Genomic DNA, 18356 nt, shown 5'->3' with positions numbered 1-18356 from the left:
GCGAGAGGGGCTCCAGCAGGGAGAGAAAGTGGAAACTGGCTGTGTATCTGTAACAGCGGTGACCTCACCTACAGTACATTGTGCTTTTGCACCATAAGTCCACAGTGGTTCATTAAATGGTTGACATGACAGTGTCCCTAGGCAGAGCTGGGAAACTCAGGGAGAGCCTAGAGGTGTTATGAGTAACTGACAGAACAGGAAAAAAATGAAACAAAGGATAATAGTTTATTTCAAGTAGAACTTTTGCTTCTATTTGGTCAGCAGAAGACTGATATTGCAGCCACTGTAAGCGCACCATACAACAAGGGTATCTATAGGGTGTTACAGTTGGTGCTTTATGTAAACGTTTTATGCAGTGTATTATAACCTGCATCCAAGGAGTGGTGAATCTGATGATTGCACATATGTTTCAATGTGTGTATGTGTGTATGTGTGTGTGTGTGTGTGTGTATGGTGTGTGTACAGGGCAATAGCCAACTCTGTAATGGTATAACTGCAGTGTGAAGTGGCAGCTGCATTCTTCACTTGGATTATCACAAGTGGCGCTCTCAGTGCACGTGCAATCCACACACACCCATACAGCTGCACAGACACTGCATGGTTTTGAATTAATTGAGTAGGCTACCTTTGAATTATTCATTCAAATAAACAATGAGAAATATATTAAAAAATACAGAAGCAATCAGGTAATTTCCAAAAATCTGTTTATTCACATTTTGTGTGCCAACTAATGTCACCTCCACACCCACAGAATCACACACGTTGAGACACACTGCTGATGAGCAATGGGTCTTGGCAGTGGAGAGGTGATCCAAGCATCACATTTGTCATCAAAGTGCAAGAATCTGTTGCCTGGGCATTAATGTCCCCGAGGAGGGTGTTGACAACCAATCAAAAGGCCAGGGGTTCATTGGCAGGTCAGGAGGCAGCCTGCTGATAAAAGGGTGAATTAATATGTCTAATTAAAACGTTTGGACTTTAATAACTCTTATTTAACAAGACAAGATGATTAGGATGTCATCCTTTCTGACAACAGCAGCCCAGGGCGGTGTTTCTGGCAGAGAGAGGGGCACAGCAGAGCGAGCTTTCATACCTACAGACTTCCTACATTGTAAAGATGTGGCAGCCTTGGCTTCAGTCTTGTCTCAGATGTGTCTCTCTCCCTTTGATAATTTGACCTCTGCATATACATCAGATGATCTGCCTGATTCGTTTCCGAACTTGAAGAAGAGAAGAAAGTATAAATGTCAGTCACACCTCTCTTCCCGTCTCCTCTCATCACTGTCAGATCTCTTCTGTTGTAATAACGCACCTTTGAAAGAACTTGAAGTACACTGTGCCCCAATTATTATCTCTGAATAATAGTTTGCACAGATTCATAAAACAGGATTTGAGAGTTGAACATGGGGTTTCCAAGATTTTGTAGTTTTACTCACCTGTTAGCAGCCATTTTTGCATGTGGAGTGTTAATGTAGTTGCCTCTGGAGTGATAAAATGACATGTAAATGCACCTGCAAGTGAAAAGCCTACAATAAAAAAAAAGTAAAAGACTACATCTTCCACATTGCAATTGGTAAGAAGACCCTCAGACCTGTAAACGCATATCCTTCAGATTATAACTGGATTTATGCTACATATCAGAAAATTAATGATATCACAGTAACATCATTGGTGTTATCTTTTCAGACTTCAAAGGGAAACAGTGCTATCAATATGGTCCTAAATGATGGGTTTATTGATTTTGACTTCATGTCAGCCAGCCTATCATTGTGTATAACCATGAATATGCGCAAGTGTGTGTACATATGTGGCCACTAGATGGAACAATGCAGCCTTCCTACATCAGAGAAGCGTCTCCTGTTGTGTATGTGGTAGTTTGTGTCCTGCAGGATTCATCATTGCTGTCACTCCACCAAAGCTTGGCCTGTGATGTCCCAGAAAGAACTGAAGAACGAAGAGACAAAGAAACTGCGCAACTCAGAAGCAAAAGACGAATACAGGGCTCCGCATCCAGCTCATTTTTTATTCTCTCTTGCACTTTCTTTTTCGTCACTCTCCCTCAACCCGTCTCTCTGCTCTTCGCCTTGTTCCCTCTCTGACGTACATACACGCATGAGAGATGGAGAAAGAGGGAGGCCATTCATTACCAAGGGTGAAAATACATGGCATACATTCAAACCACCATTGGTAAAATCCTCTTCAGAAGTCAGTGATCTCAACACCTGCCCATGGCTGATATGACTCTGTGTATGTGTGTGTTGCCTGGGCCTTTGAGAGGAGCACTCTCAGTGATGGCTTATGGAGAGACAGAATGAGGACGTCACAGGTGAGTGAATTTGCTCAAGCTGACAGGTATACACACACAGACATGCACACAAATGCATGCACACACACTGGCATACAACCGAACCTACCTAACAAACCTATGTGAAGTTTGCGTTAGTGTAGCTCTGTGGGAGCCAGTGCAGCAGCAGCAGCAGCAGCACTATCACACATGAATAACCAAGGCTGCTGCTCTGTAGCATTGACTATTCAATACCTGTCATGGTGCCGTATGGCGCGCGCATGTGTCTGTGTGCATGTGTGTGTGTGTGTGTGCATGAGGCAGAGAACCATTCATAGTTGCATGTGTTCATGTCAGTCACAGTCAAACTGAAATAGGGTGAAAAGTGAGCAGAGGAAAGAGAAGAAGCTGTGCAACAAGCAGACTGATTAGAAAGAATGTGATGGTTTATTGATCACCACAGGTTTACGCCTTTTGCTCTCGTTCTCCCCCGCCAGCAGGCTGAAGTCAGGTTCAATTAGGAAATTGTAAACCTGAAGCTTATTTTTTTCTCACAGGCACTGAGAAAAGGAAGAAACTTAGTGTGCGGGAGTTTTCCTGTTGCCTCGAAATTGGGTGCATTCTAGGGAAAACATCATTTTAATGGCAGTGCAAACACATTTAAGTGCAAAACTCATCTCTGCATGTTTTCGTCACTGATGAATTCTATTCAGCATGAAGAAAGGTGTCATGGTTGTGTTGTGTTCTTCTCACTGGATCAAATTAAAAAATTGCAGTGTTTGTGTCACAGCATTTAGAACATATTCAGAGACCCCCACCCCGCCTGCCTGCCCCCAATTTCATTTTTTTTTTTTACATTACAGAAAACCAAATTTTAGAAATGTTTTTGCTAATTTATGAGAAAGGAAAATCTGAAATATCACACTGACATAAGGATTCAGACCCTTTACTCAGTGCTTAGTTGGAGCGCGCCGATTACAGCCTCAAGTCTTCTTGACGTGATAAGCTTCACGCACCTGGATTTGGGGATTTTCTGCCATTCTTCTCTGCAGATCCACTTGAGCTCTGTCAGGTTGGATGGGGACCACTGAGCTGAAGCCATTTTCAGGTCCCTACAGACCACCGTCACCATGTTTCACCAAAGGGATGGAATAGGGTAGGTGATGAGTGGTGCCTTGTTTCCTCCAGACATGACACATAGAATTGAAACCAGTCAGGTCGGTCTTGGTTTCACCTGCCCAGAGACTTGTTTCTCACAGTCTGAGAGTCCATCAGGTGCTTTCTTTTTTTTTTCTCGAAAGTTCAAGCAGCTTTCATGTGTCTTTCACTGACTTTCACTTCCTGGAAATATGCGTCTATATAAATGTAGACCTATACCTACACCAATCAGCCTCAATATTGAAACATGTGACTGTTTTAACATTGTGGCTCAATTTGAAACTACTAATTAATCAAATTGCTAATAAGCCTGAATACACTCTTAAAACAGGTCACAAATATTCAGTGAATGTTATCAGTGTATATGCATGTGATAACAGGCTGATAGTTAGTATTCAACTTAAAGCACTGTTACTGTAAGCACAACAGCCTTGAACTGCCTAACACCAATGTCCACACTTCATTTTCTCCTTCCAGACTCTTCATTAACGCACCACAGGTGTTGGTCAAGTTTAGCATAATTTTAAAGTGTTTGACGTAGAGTCGCCTATTTTTCCTGCTCTTACAGGCAGCTATTGGTTTACATTAACTTTATTAATGTAGCCAATTAGCAAAACAGTTAACCGACTAATGAAATTTGCTTTAGTTGAATAATATATCAAAGCAAACAAGTCTAAGGTAATTTTGTTCAATGTCACATCGAGTGCAGATAGACTTGAGAAATAAATGCAGTATGTTTGTTTCATGAGAATGAAATTCTTTTTTGAAAAATAAAAGTATGTTCAAATTTCTGAAACATATTGCTATATGAAATACAATTGTTAGGGAGGATATGCTATATGATATGAAAACAACATGTAGCACAACTACACATTAAACATTGGACCTCTTCAGTCACTGTGATATGACAAAAAAATCATGATACTTCACATTTCCTGAACCTTTTCCATCACCAGTGTTTTCTGTCTGTCTGTCTGTCTGTAGCTGCTAATCATCACCACTCTGTCTTACTGCTCTCTGAACAAATTATTATGGATCAAACTGAAACATGCTGCCATTTCCTGCAGGTGTGAATGACCCATGATAACACTCACGTCAAACTGTAGTGAACATCTCGCCGTGGGGAGGCTACCTGCCATATTTGTCTTCTCCCTCTTGCTTAGCCAGGAGATGAAGCAGAATTTATGACAGCGGGGGAAATGAGAAATGAGGTACGTGTACTTGATTCAAATAAGTGGGGATTTGGGCCGACTGCTCTAGAGTCATGTTTTGCTTCTTTTTCTTTTTTTTTTTGCAAAAGCCATTTTTCCTCTCTCTCCTCCTTTACCACACTTTATCTCCTCAATCATTTTATCTCACTCCTCTGTAATGTAGTTGCCTCCATATTTCACACTGCATCCTCACCATTCTTGTTGCATCTTCTCAGTTATGCCTCTATGAAAAAAATACTTTGATAAATCTCAAACCTAAGTATTCAGTTCAGTCAACTAAATAGCATTTAATTTAACATGTAATTTAGTGGCATTTTTTCCCAAACAGTGCTGAAGTGGGTATATGTGCTAAACTTTGTAATTTAAAGGAATTAAAATTATGGGTTTCACACTCTGTAAAGACAAAATCAGATTCTTGTTTCCAAACCCACTAACATAAATATTGATTAGGTGGCAAGATATGACTGAACAAATGCTAATGTTGCTGTGTTTCTGGTAGGTGCGTGAAAAGGCTAATACGCTAACAAATTACAAGATTTGCCTGAAAGCTGCCCCCATGAGGCCAAAATGAGAAAAACAGCTGGATTATCATGAGTAGCAAACATAAAGCCATTTCTTTTCAGTAAAAATCGATCTTTTATCAACAATGTGTCTCTGAATTTCACATATGTATTCGCCTGGTGCTGTCTATATGCAAAGTAGCCTACTAGTAAAGTTTTTAACAACTTTAAAAATCCTCAACATCTGAGCAGCTCATCGCTATAATTTGAACTTTAGCTTTTCCCTGAACAGATAAGAGTTCTCATTTCTGCTGCCAGCTGTTGCAGCCCCAGTTGACAGACTGGTCTTAACATACCGAAAAAAAAAAGATTTCCTTTTCCTTTATTCTTTTATGAGTCGAAAGATTTTCCCTTAACTTTTTTTCAGTTTTTCCAGACATCATTTTCAAGACCTTCTGCTGTGGCTCATATTGTGGTTATTACACCTGTAATTTCTACATTTCCAATATCTCGGTTCTCCTCCCTCCCCATCTTCCTCTCCCCTGTCCAACCTACCACCTGCTGTCTCCTTGAGGCTCCACCCTTCCTTCTCCTTCACTTTTAGAGGAGAGCAGTAATTTCCCAAGGTCTATTTGTGGCGCTTTGTGGAGCCTCACTTCTCCTTAAACACAAATTGATTTCATGCTCAAATCCCCTGAGTATAAATCACACACCCTACACCTGCTCCCCACTACGTTTCTGTCTCCCTTTTCCCTTAAAATCTCACTTTGCGTCTCTCCTTCTCCCTCCTTCACGTCCTTCTAGCTCTCTGCTGACATGCTCCTCCATGCACATATGTGCACGCACATACACGCACATTTGAACCACAGCCTGAGGTTATGCGATGGCTGAATGGATATAGGGATACTGTGAGAGTTAGAGGGAGAGACAGTTGGGAGAGAGGCAGTGAAACAGTGAAGGCCGGAGGCATCTGCAGGGTGGAACAGGGCAGTTTCTAGAGAGGCTGTGTGCAGGAAAATTGAGGAGCTATTTTCATGCCACATTAAGTTATACCAGCCTTCTACTATGGGACTGTGCTCAGACAGAGGAGGGTTGCCTCTATTGTGAAGGCTAATAATCAACGCAATGGAGTTATTACCCAACACTACATTTCACAGGCCTAACCTAGACAGCATCAAAGAAGGGTAAGGGAGAAAGGGAGAGTTGGGGGAGGATGTGAATTCCAATAGATTGTAACAAATGCTGCTACTTCCAGCTCAGCATAATCTATTTAATATGCTGCAAGTTCGGTTCAATGGATTTTTTTGGATGAATGGGATCAAAGTCATAGGGGCAACACAAAAAGGTAGAAAATGATGGTAAAAATACAAAATGGAAATCTCCATTAGTGCATTCCTTATGCCTGTCCACTGTCATTACAGTGACAATAGGTGTGGGAGTCCTTGCATTGGCTTTACGTCTCTCTATTATTATTATTATTAACACCTCTCCAACCACATCCCACTGCTGTCACTCTGGGGCAACATTACAGTGAAATATTAAGTCCCCCCTGTTATGCTTAAACATGCCTGTCACTGCTGCGCTGTGTAAGTACATTAACTATACGGCATCTCAAAGAGTCATTATCAGTGGGAGCGTGAACAGGGGCGATATCCAAAGCAGTATTATGTAACATGTTCCCAAACGGCCGTCTGTCAAGTCCCCTAGCGAATATGTTTGTGTGAACAGATGATGGTATCAGGACGTTAACACTGTCGCTTGTCAGCCAAGGGAGACAACAGTGGTAAATTGTCTGCGTATAAGCAATCTGAACTTATTGATAGTCTGCTTTGGGTTGTTCCCCTGTCGTCTCGCTACGCAATTCTAAGAATATCAAGGCTTCAAAAGATGTACTGTATGTGATACATGCTGCCTACCTGTGAAGGTTGGAGACAATCCCAGCTGACGGGCGAGAGTGGTGAACATCCAGGACTGTCTATAGAGACAACCTCACACACTCACATGTGGGCAATCTGAGAGAGTCGCTAACGAACCTAGTGTGCATGTCTCTGGACTGTGGGAAGAAGCTGGAGAAGCTGGAGGGAAACACACACAGGCACAAGAACATGCAAACACCACCCATAAAGCAAGGAAATGAACCCAGAATCTTCTAATCACCATATCATCATGCCATCCCTGTGACTTCTGACTTATTTCTATGTAATAGAGAATAAACTGGGGTGAGAGCTTGAATTTGAATTTGTATTTATGGGTTTACTTAGATGGGACAGTGCACATTGATGAACATACAAATATGTAAATATGCCGGATTGTATTTCAATTTGTCCCACACAATACTACTTTTTTATGTTAATTTTTTAATGGTAAAGATATGTTGTATAACAAACTAGATGCAATTTGAGATGCATTGGATCAACTATCACAAACAACTCTACATTATATGATGAAATACAATGCAGCAGCTGTAGAGTTTAAAATTCCTGTTAATCTTTGTCTTTATTTGAACTATTGATCACTATGCAATGTTAAAATGACACACTAGTGCAGTTCTGCTTGGTTCTTAACTTTTTTTGTGTCTTAAATCCTCTTCTGTTTGGATTTACAGCTCACAACGGCGATGCTGTGGTTCACTCTCACTGCTTGCATCAGCATCATTTCCAGTCACAGGAGGCAGCTATTTCAGGAAAAAAAAAGCCCCCAAACCCACATTTTTTACTATCTGCTCAGTAGCAAACGACAGACAGATACAGACCGTGACTGGCTGGTGAACATAGTGGTGCATTTAGAAGGTAAGCAGTCAGATATTTTCTTCAGGAGCGGGTTGATACTGTCAGAATAGAGTACAGGGCAAAATAGGCAGGAACAGCTCAGTTACTCTACATGAGGAGATGGTGATAATAACGGCTTACAGGCAGGCAGGTAAGTACGGTAGCAGGTACAGAGCAAAACAGGTACAGGTGGCACAGAACAAGCCTCCTCAGCATGAAAAACAACACATGAGCTGACAGGGAGCAGGTGGAACAGGCAGGTTTAAATAGTGGCTGGGATAATGAGGAAAGTGGAAACAGGTGTGTTGGTGGGCGGGAAAGATCAGAGGGCAGGTTAATGTGGGTGTTCACAGAATCACGGACACATGGGAGAAGCTGAGGGTATGTGGTGGGAGGACGGAGATTAGCAGGAGACAGAATGACCAAAATAAACAGACTGACAGGATCGTGACAGTAGGAGACCACAAACAGAGCTAAAGGGAGAGCGACTATTGGACTTTGTATTTGCAAGCTGGCAAGAGGCAGCTGTTTCTCAATTACAATACAGTACCTGTCAAAAGTTAAAGTCAGTCCAAACTTTTGTCTGTCATTTGTTTGTTGTATTTGCATTGTTTCCTAACTAACTTAACTGTTATTTTAAAAAAATGGTGTTGCTAACATTAATTCAACAAAGTGACACATAATAATAATGAATTAAAGTTTATTATTATTATTTGTTTTTATAATTTATGAAGAAATAAATTACATAGGCTATGATATCAAATGTCTTTATTGTCCATCTACTGTCACCATGACAGCTGGTGGCTGGAATTACTAATCTACTGTAGTACCAGTGACTCATTGTACATTAAAACATTTGATAACCTAATCAATAGTGCAACTCGTGCAGCTTTCCATTCATCTTCACACTTACATTACAGATGTACTGTCATGTCTGGAAGTGGGGACTAAACTTGTTGGACCACACAGAGCTCTGCTAATGTTAGCAGTAGGCCTACTGTACATTATAGTTGCCTACCAATGCTACCTTGCAGCACAGTAAGACTAAGGATAATAATAACTGCATATTATCTGACAAACCAGATCTTACCTTGTAGAAAAAACTGGAAGAGGATACTGCAGCTCCAGAGCCTTTGGCAGGAGATCTAGCAGACCTGGATCTGGCTCACTCGCTGTTTGAGATTGAGGTGCAAGATGATTAAAACCGGAGAGCCGAGTGGCGCAGTAGGTTGAGCAGGCGCCCCATGTGTAGAGGCTACTGTACTCTGGGCCGTAAAGTATACCCCCGCAGCCCCCGCGAGGCGGGGGGGCCCCGCATGCCGTGGGGGCCCCGCCCCCGCCCGTTAAGCCGAGTTTCCACCGAATCAACGGTCTTTTTTTTTTTTTTTTTTACACTGCAACATTTGTTTCACGTCATGATAACTTCTGTATTTTGGCCATTCAAGCTTCCACAGTCCATAGTTCTCCTCTTTGTTTGATATTTCAAGAGACTTTTGGTTAAAGCTTCAGTTGGTAACAATTATTCAGTCATATTTGCTGGAACTGTCACTATATTCTGATGGTCAGACATTAAATGAGTAATTTAGGACAAAATCCAACTCCTCTGGCTCCACCTACAGCCTGTAATCGTATTTGCCAAAATCCACCGCGCCCGACGATTCTCCACCAGTCAGGTAGAGGGAGCAGGAGGAGCAGCCAATCGCCGCTCCTACACGTCGTGCTATGGGTACGGTAGCCTACATCTTTTTTTTTTTTTTTTTTTTTCCTCTGTGGGTGCGTTTATGGCTACTTTGTGTGTGTCTGTGTGTGTGTGGGGCGCTTGGCAGAGGTTCATAAAGGGACCTGACGGAGTATTGTCTTGAAATTTCCGACCAAGTCGCGGAGTTTACTTTCACTTTCGTCAACTTACCAACTGGAGCTTTAACTAACCATGGATAGCTCCTAGCCCCCCGTCATCGCGGCCATCGCCTCGCCCCGCCCGTCATCACTGCCGTCATCCGCGGTGAACGGCCGCGGGGGGGCCCCGCACGGTTACGTTACGGCGCTGGGCTGCAGACGGCCCCGGTTCAAATCCCACATCAGGTGGCCCTTTCCTGTATGTCATTCCCCCTCTCTCTGCCTCCCTATTTTCTGTCTCTCTCAACTGTATAAAGGCATAAAAAGCCCCAAAAATATAATTAAAAAAAGATGATTGAAACCATTGACTTTCCAATGGGTAATCAACTTTCTTTCTATTTGACTTATATATCATAAAATTCTAGCTAGGATCTTCTGGTTAGATTTTCTTTGTTAAAATAGTAAGTTATTGAATTAAGATAAGTTGAGTTTAATGCCTACAGTACAAGTAAGGAACCTTTAGACATTCTTATCAAGTAAATGCATGATTTATTCACTCTAATATCAATTTTTACAGTGGATTTGTTGGAGGCTTATGTATAGGATGTGTTCAAGTTGGTGTTCATCACCATCCATATGTACCTATATCCTACGTCCAATATCTTTTACAAATGTAGTTGTATTTTGTTTTTAATTTAATTGGTTATGTAAACAACTTCCTAACTCCCTCCGTTCATTACTTCTTTTACAGAATTGTTTTTCTTTTGGCTCAAAGGAGGGAAGGAGGGCCGTGGGAAGGAAAATGTTCTGACATGTGCTGTTAACTCTGATCTTCAAAGCTACCTGAAGCCCTTTTGAACAACAGGCTGAAAGAAAAGGCACATATATGTGAATTAATCGCAAACACATCAAAGTGCCTCAGATTACCCCCAACGTGCAACTTGCAACACTTGATTAATTTTTCCTTTTGAGGAAAACAGTTTATGTGCGGAGCGAAAACACCTGGCAGCCGCTCGCTGTGGAACAAGTTAACACTACATCTGGTGAAAAGATCAATAGTAGTGGAGGCCATGCCATTTGATTGCAAAGAGTCTTTTTATTTTTCCTTGTGTTCAAGTACGGTCCTCTCTCAGCACAGTCATCTAAGAAGCATGGACACACAATAACACACAACTCGCACCAGAGCCTGAGCATCCTCAGGTGGGATTTGTCTTTTGTCTCGATTGAGGGGGGGAGGGGGGAGGGGGTGGGAGGTGGATGGTGGGTTAGTTAGGATCAGCAGTTTCCACGTTTTAGGTCAAGTGAACAAGAGTCCTGTTGTACATCACATAATCATTTTTTCTCTGCGAACATTTGTTGCATTTAGTGACAATGACATCTGCACATAAAAATTATATATATATATTTATATTTATATTTATATTCATATATTTATAGATTTGTCATTCTATATCAACAATTCATTCTAGTGATTTTTACCTTGGTTTTTCTTGTTGTAAAACTGGACAAACTGTCAGTAGGAATGCCTTGTTTGGACATTGATTTATACAGGAACGCACACGTACATACACGCAACAGAGGCATACGCACACTACTACACACATGCATGCATAGATACGCTCGCTCAAGTTTACATGTACACACACGGGCACACACGTTCAGCCACATACATGCACACATACAGCAACACGCACGCACTCGTGTCCACACACAAACACACACGCACGCACACACACACAGTCACACACACGCACGCACCAACACCCACACATGCTCAGCCAACACAGAGAGGCAGGTCTGTACATCTATGGGAGGGAGGTGATTCCCCATGATCCCCAGCAATAAGTATGTTTTCACCTGATCAAAACACAAGAAAATAAAAGTTACAAACAGCAGAGGAAGTCTTCCAGTCATTGTCTGTAAACTTCGACAGAATGTCCCTTTAGTTTCCTCTAGGACTCTTCCAAGTGGTGTCAAAGTTTGGCACAATGTCACGTCTTTTGCTTTATCTTTATCTCTACTGTACAAGGAGATGTACAATATTCATGGTAGCTCTTGCTGGATGGACCAGTTTTTATACTCAACTGATGATGAGTTGACATGGTCGGACATATTGGCTCCCTGAAAGGGAAAGACATCCCTTTCCAAAGTGCTTTAAACATACACATATTTTCTTTAGGCAGTGAAAAAGCACTTTTCAGCCAAGATCTGCTTTTGCTGTCTGAGCATGTCCACAACAAAATCAACTCGATGGAGAGAGAAGGCTTCCTCTCGTGCTCGGAAAAGGGGCAAAAACAAAGGTATCCACTGACGTTCATCCTGACGATGTCTTTTTATTCTTCTTGTGTTTGCATTTTACTTATTTTTGTTGCTTTTTGTTGTTTCAGTTAATAATCAGTCATGGAAAAAAAAAATCATATATTCATATATAAGTGGCCCCATCAAAAACATGTGTAATATACACACTAAATCACCTTTGAACTTTATACAGAAAATAAAAAGGCTTTTTGAAAGTGGAAATTTAGAAAAGTACAAATAAGAAAAAGAAGTAAAAGAATGACGACAAAAAAGAAGTCTCTCGAGGACGACATCCCTTGAAAAAAAGAAAATTAAAAAGCCTCTGTAGGCAGCAAGGCCATCGCAACAAAAAAGGAGGGATAAAAGCAGTGCTACGTTTGTCACTTGGATGAAATGGTAAACATCCACTTTTTGTCTTGTGCCTGATGTGCTTTCATCTTTCTCTGTGCTTTTATTCTTCCTGACCTCCTCAAAAACCCTCATCACATCTTTGTCTCTCCACTCTGCCTCCCTCAATCTTTAACAAAAGCTCAGGCCACTTCCTGTTTTATGGAGTAACCTTCTTCCCATTATTTCTTGATCCCATCTCTATCCTCCCATCTCGGCCGCTTTATACTCTTGCCTGGACATTTTCTCTCTTGCTGTACTCCCTCGCCTGTTGCCCTCACACATTTTCAAAAACACTTGTTCAAAACTTCTCTGCTCCTAATCCAGTCACCACTGCAATGGAGCTCAGTTTGAGGAAATAAAGTGGTCTTTAAAAAAAGAAAAGAAAAAAAGAAAGAAAAGGAAAATGTTGGCATGCACATGCACAGTCTCTCTTAGTCACTCGACCTGACTTCCCCTCTTAACCTCAATCAGACTCTTATTTTAGAGAACACTAATTTCTTGCCATTGGCTACAAGATATCTGTCCTACATGCCACTCGCTGTCACCTTGTGTTCATCTGCTGCTGATCGTTTGCAAAAATAATCCCCTTCACACACGCACAAAGAGACTCTTTCTCTCTCTCGCCCCCCCCATCATCATCACAGGAACTAGACCCAGGAGTCAGGTGAGGCCGGATAGTGGCTGGTCTCATAGTTCAGTTCGCTGTATGGCCGAGAAGCTGAGTAGAAGTCTACATAGTTGCCGGTGGATTTGAGGCCCAGGTGCATGCGTAGGTCTTCCCGCGGGTCCCGGGGCGGCCCGGCGGAGCTCGGGGGCTGCTGGGGTTGGGCCTGAGACTGGGCCTGCACCTGTACCTGCGGCTGTGGCTGGGAGGGGGGGAGCGGAGGTCCCTGGTCCTCGTAGTAGGCCTCGTCAAAACTTCGGCTCTGGCTGTGAGGTGGAGGCTGCGGTGGCTGAGGCTGGGGGAAGGAAGGAGGGGGAGGATAGGGGTCGTAGTCTTTTAGCACGGCTGTTGGCGGGCTGTCCTGCTGGGGCTGGGGGGGCACGACGCAGGGTTGGGCCGGAGCCTAGTGAGGGAGAGTGGGGGGGTGGTGGTGAAGAGACGGAGATGGGGAGGTGGAGGTGAGGTGCAACAACAGAGAATGTCATAGAAATGTGGGTAGTGGGGATAAAGTGACAGGGGGAGAGATGGGAAGGAGTGGGGAGTGACAGGTGGAGTGAGAACATGGGGAGAGGGCTTTAGAGGGCAGCCAGTATGGGTAAAAAGGCTCAGATAGGAATCAGCTGGGAAGGCACTCATGCAGTGAATTCTCTGTCACCTGAAGCTATAGAAGAGTTCAATTCATCTCTCACACTGTAGCTCTCACAGGCCAGTCGCACTGTGCATAGAAATGTGTACAAACCCTTTGTTTCCACATCTATTTTAGTCATTGAGTCGAATTTCGAGGAAAACCAACATTTTTATCAATGCAAAAGAACTCACACAGTGATTATGTATTCAATACAGATGGAGTCAAAACCACATTTCTAATTCTACTCCTGCCAGTCGAGGGCTAGGATGCTGTCGGTTGCCCTTCCCTCTTCACCAGCAGAGTGATTAAACTGAAGAAAATTAACTCTCCACTGAGGGAGATATTTTAATTGCCAGTTGGGTGTGGTTCCAGGAACGAGTTTAACACATCTCCATCTCGCACACACACACATACACATACACACAGCCACAGTGTGTCCCTTATCACAGCAAGACACCTGTTGTGTGCATGTGTGTGCCTCTTCCATTCTGTTGCTATCTCTCTTATTAACCACCTTGTCATGACAGCATATGCCAATTTGTGAGGACCCAGACGACACAAATGCACTGCTTAAAAAAACCTGCTGTGCCGTTGTGTGACTGCGTGCACTTATAAAAGTGTAAAGGTGTAGTGCAACTGTTAACTCACCTGATTCTGCTTTATGTCATCGCTGGCAGTCAGGTAAGAGTTTCTGAACAACGTGGATGTCCCACACGATACTTGAACTGGATGGATGAAAGATGAAGAGGAAAAAGAGAAAGACAACACCTTTAAGGGAACGAACGACAAAGATGACTAGTATCACTACTACAGTTTATGATAGTGATTCAGTAGTACAGCAGAAATCATGGGAAACTCCACCACTTAGACAGAAATCAGCTAATTAGAGCCCTAATCTTCCGGTGGCTTGTTTAAAAGTGTGACAATTAGTCTGCCCCTTCTGACCTCATGAGAAGACTGAGAGAGACAAAAAAAAAAGAACAGAGACAGAACGACAGAACAAAAGTGGGACCGAGAGAGAGAAAAAGAAACAAATACAGACGACAGAGCTAGTTAGAAAGCAGAGACAGACAGATACTGGAAAGAAAGACTGGCAAAGATCGAGAAAAAAGTCTGTGAGTACGAGAAGAAAAATAGTTTGAGGTCGAAAAAGAGACAGATAAGAGAAGAGAGCCAGAGGAGAAATAGGGAATGAAAATAGAAGAGAAAGAAAGATAAAGAGGGGGATAAAATGGAATCATTTAATTCGTCTCTGTCTCTCCATCACACACACACACGCATTCACACACACACACACACACACACACACACTCACACACGCATACACACACCTGCCATGCCGTCTTTCCGGGATGTGTGCTCTCCTTTGTTGCTATGGAAACCAGCGTTGGTTGCTGTGGAATCGTAGTCCATCTTGCGTTCCTTCAGACTCATCATCTCTCTGGGGGAGGCTGGAGCGCTTGCTACACACACACACACACACACACACACAATTACAAGCATGCACAGTGTGAGGGCATATGCTGTTGGGCTGCTGGGTTTATTGCTCATTATTTTCTGTGCGTGTGTCTTGGTCTTTCAAGGTGCACAGTCATTATTCATCATTTAGCTTGTCAGCATTAAGGGTCACCTTCAGCATGTTACAGGACCACTGGGAATTCGCCCACACATATGCATATGTCACTTCTTGGGCACAGTATTTGAATATCAAATTTCACATCTGGTACATGTTTCCAAAATTCAAGACAGTTTTTTATTCCTTCTTTCTTTTATTTGTTTAAAGCTCATGAGAAATATCCAGCCTTGACACTGGCTACAGCTCCCAGCTAGAACAAAGACTCAGCATCAGTCAGCCCAACTCTGCTTGTGGTGCCTTACACATCTCAACACTGGACGTTACACCATTGTAAAAACAGGCCTTATTATTTTGGTCCTGACAAAGGTAGAGTCCATGCTGTGTTAAATATAAATGTGATAGTGATTGGTATCAATGAAGTTCATTTAACATTATTAATTATAAAATGTGGGTAATACAATTGTTATAAACTATGGTAACAGCATATTTATTATAGGGATGGTGATTTATCTGTCCACAACTTTGGGAAGAGACTGAAGTTTCTTTACTACTGGATTGATTGGCATGACATTTATTTCAGACCTTCATGTTCCCCTCAGGACGATTTGTGATAAGAGTCCCTTAATGTTTCCCTTTAGCGCCATCATCAGATCAACATTTTACCATGTCCAGATCTCCCTCCTACTCTCTTTCCAACACACACACTCAGCATGTCACAATGTAATCCCCTTATAGCACACTTTAAGTGCTCACTCAATGGCTCTTATCTCAACACACTGAAATGCCAGAACCCTGCCTACCTGTGTATCATCCCATTCAGTCTGCTTAGCTAAACACACACTGCAGTTTTTTTTGCAGTATATACTATATATAAAATCTACACACTCAGAGCAGAGGGACATTTTTAAAAATAAGACATTTGGGCCCATTTTACCCAAGAATTGCAGATGATTGCAGGACTGTAGCTACTGGAGAGAAAAAAGTGCACCAGTACTGATTGTGTGTGTGTAAAAATACCAAAACCACACACACAAAGTTAATGGGGAGAACCGCTCTTATTTGTGCAAGCACAAACATTTCTGAAATCTCTGGACAGAGAAGAGACATAAGACTTTCCAAAAAATCTGAATAAAGACGCCTTTGTTCTCTTTGGCTCTTCTCCTGTACCCTGATAACACCAGCAGGGCAAAATCACTTAGAAATGTGACTCTCCAAATAGAAAAGGATTTAAAGTGATTTTTGGAGTGTCTTAGAATCCTATTTTATCTATTTGAATATTAAAGGACCAGGATTGCAAGGTTTGACATTACAAGCAAAGACACATTCCCACCTGTTTTTCTACATTTGACACAAATGACCCCAAAAAAAGCTCTTGCACATGGTAAAACTATGATTATACGTTAACTGTGTTGAATGAAATTACAAACATTAAGTGAAGCAAGGGAAATGTGGAAGGGCAGGAGCTGTTTTGACACTTCTGATATTTAATTTTTATCATTTGACACCTCTGCAGCAAATTCCATTAAGGTGGATTCTCAAACCTGTCACAGACACCCCGAGAGACAAAGCCAATCGCTACTGGTTATGGTTACCGTGGGGACCTGGCTTAAAAACTGCAGGATATGAGAGCCTGGGAGATTTGTTCTATCAGTGCAAAACACAGCGGGACCCTGTGGGGGCAATGATGGATGCAAAGGTCTCAGTCTTCCTCTGTATCTCCCTCTGTCTCTCTGCCATCCTCAACGCCTGCAACCTCCCCTGCCACTCTCTCTATCTCTTTCATAGTTTCGGCACTCTCTCTCTCTCCTCACGCTAACTCTTCCACTCCTCCTCTCCTAGTGTGCCTGCACACCATCATTACTCCTCCTGCTTTGATCCATCTCTAAGGGGCCGGATTGCAGTCTAGAGCGTATGCAGAGAGGAGATACAGATACATGCGGGTGTGTGTGCGTGTGTGCACATTGAGGCGGCCTGTAAAGAGTGAGAGATCAGAGGGAGAGGTGAGAAGAAAGTAGGATTACTGCAAAGAGGAGGAGGAGGAGGAGAAGTATGAGACGGGTAAATCAGAAGAGCCAGATGAGTGAAAAGGCAAAGGGGCAGGAGTGGAGTAGGAGAGAAGATGGGGGCAATTTCCAGCCATTTCCCATTTTACCCCACCCTCTTGCACCATACTTCAGACATCCACAAATTTCCCTCTTCACTACGATCTTAAAATTCCTTATTTTCAATGTCACTGGCCAAAGTCAAATCCCCATCCTTCACCTCCTCTTCTCTGCATTAACCATCCCTCAATCCCTAATTCTTCTTGCCTCCTTGCTTTTTCTCTTTATCTCCCTCACACACACAAATACACATTTTTTCCTCTCCCTCCCTCACTCCCTCTGTCTCTCTCTCTTAGTAGGGTCCTTGAAGACCTCTCTAAGCCGGGAGGAAGGAAAAGTACTTTTCTGCCTCATCAGCTTGCTAAGCCTGGTGTGGAGAAATCACAGCTAAAGGCTCTTCTACCACTGATGCTAACAGCTAATGCTAATGCGCCCTTTGCAAAGCATGAAGGCCAGTGGGCTCAAGCTAAAGGCTAACGATAATCATACTTTATGGCATGAAAGCCTGGGGGTTGGCGAACACAGATGCTAACAGCTATTTAGTCCTGGTGTAAAGACTCATCAACTGGCAAATGTTGATGCTACAGGCTAATATCTAAATTACTGCTCATTATAATCCATGTAATATCTTGCCCTGTCAAAGTTGTCCACATATCCCACATACATGTGCACACATTCTTGTAATTGAGCCTTTGTATCCTTCTTCTGGACATAACAAATTCCCCAACAATGTGGACTATTTCTCATACATGTAGGATGACTGAACCAAATTAAATAAGCATATCCTGCAACTTAAGTAGGCTACCTGTTGTTACTATATCATTGAATTGTGGATCCTGTGAGATATTAGAATAAAGCAGGCAGGTGATTGGCTGTTGGTCCAATATGTTTCTACCCCTTTCCAACTAACTCTTACACATGAACTCAAGATCTCAGCCATC

General features: G+C 42.5%; 1 protein-coding gene across 4 annotated transcripts in view; it reads right to left on the bottom strand.

The window, feature by feature from the left end:
- Positions 1-1720: 1720 nt before the first annotated feature.
- Positions 1721-18356, bottom strand: part of ctnnd2a (catenin (cadherin-associated protein), delta 2a) — a 247828-nt gene continuing 231192 nt past the window's right edge. For 2 of the 4 annotated variants that reach the window (XM_085762951.1, XM_085762950.1), the window contains exons 23-25: positions 15069-15200; positions 14386-14462; positions 12860-13512 (exon numbers count right to left, since the gene is read on the bottom strand). In XM_085762951.1, the coding sequence (XP_085619077.1) occupies positions 13093-13512; positions 14386-14462; positions 15069-15200 (629 nt within the window). In that variant the 3' untranslated portion in view covers positions 12860-13092. Of the gene's footprint in view, positions 1945-12859; positions 13513-14385; positions 14463-15068; positions 15201-18356 lie in introns of those variants that run through there. The other 2 variants (XM_085762953.1, XM_085762952.1) reach the window with 2 other exon arrangements.

The sequence above is a fragment of the Trachurus japonicus genome, chromosome 20 (genome assembly GCF_045865225.1).
Source record: "Trachurus japonicus isolate A0001 chromosome 20, Traja_1.0".
Taxonomy (NCBI): Eukaryota; Metazoa; Chordata; class Actinopteri; order Carangiformes; family Carangidae; genus Trachurus; species Trachurus japonicus.
This window is presented reverse-complemented; position numbering and strand designations above follow the sequence as displayed.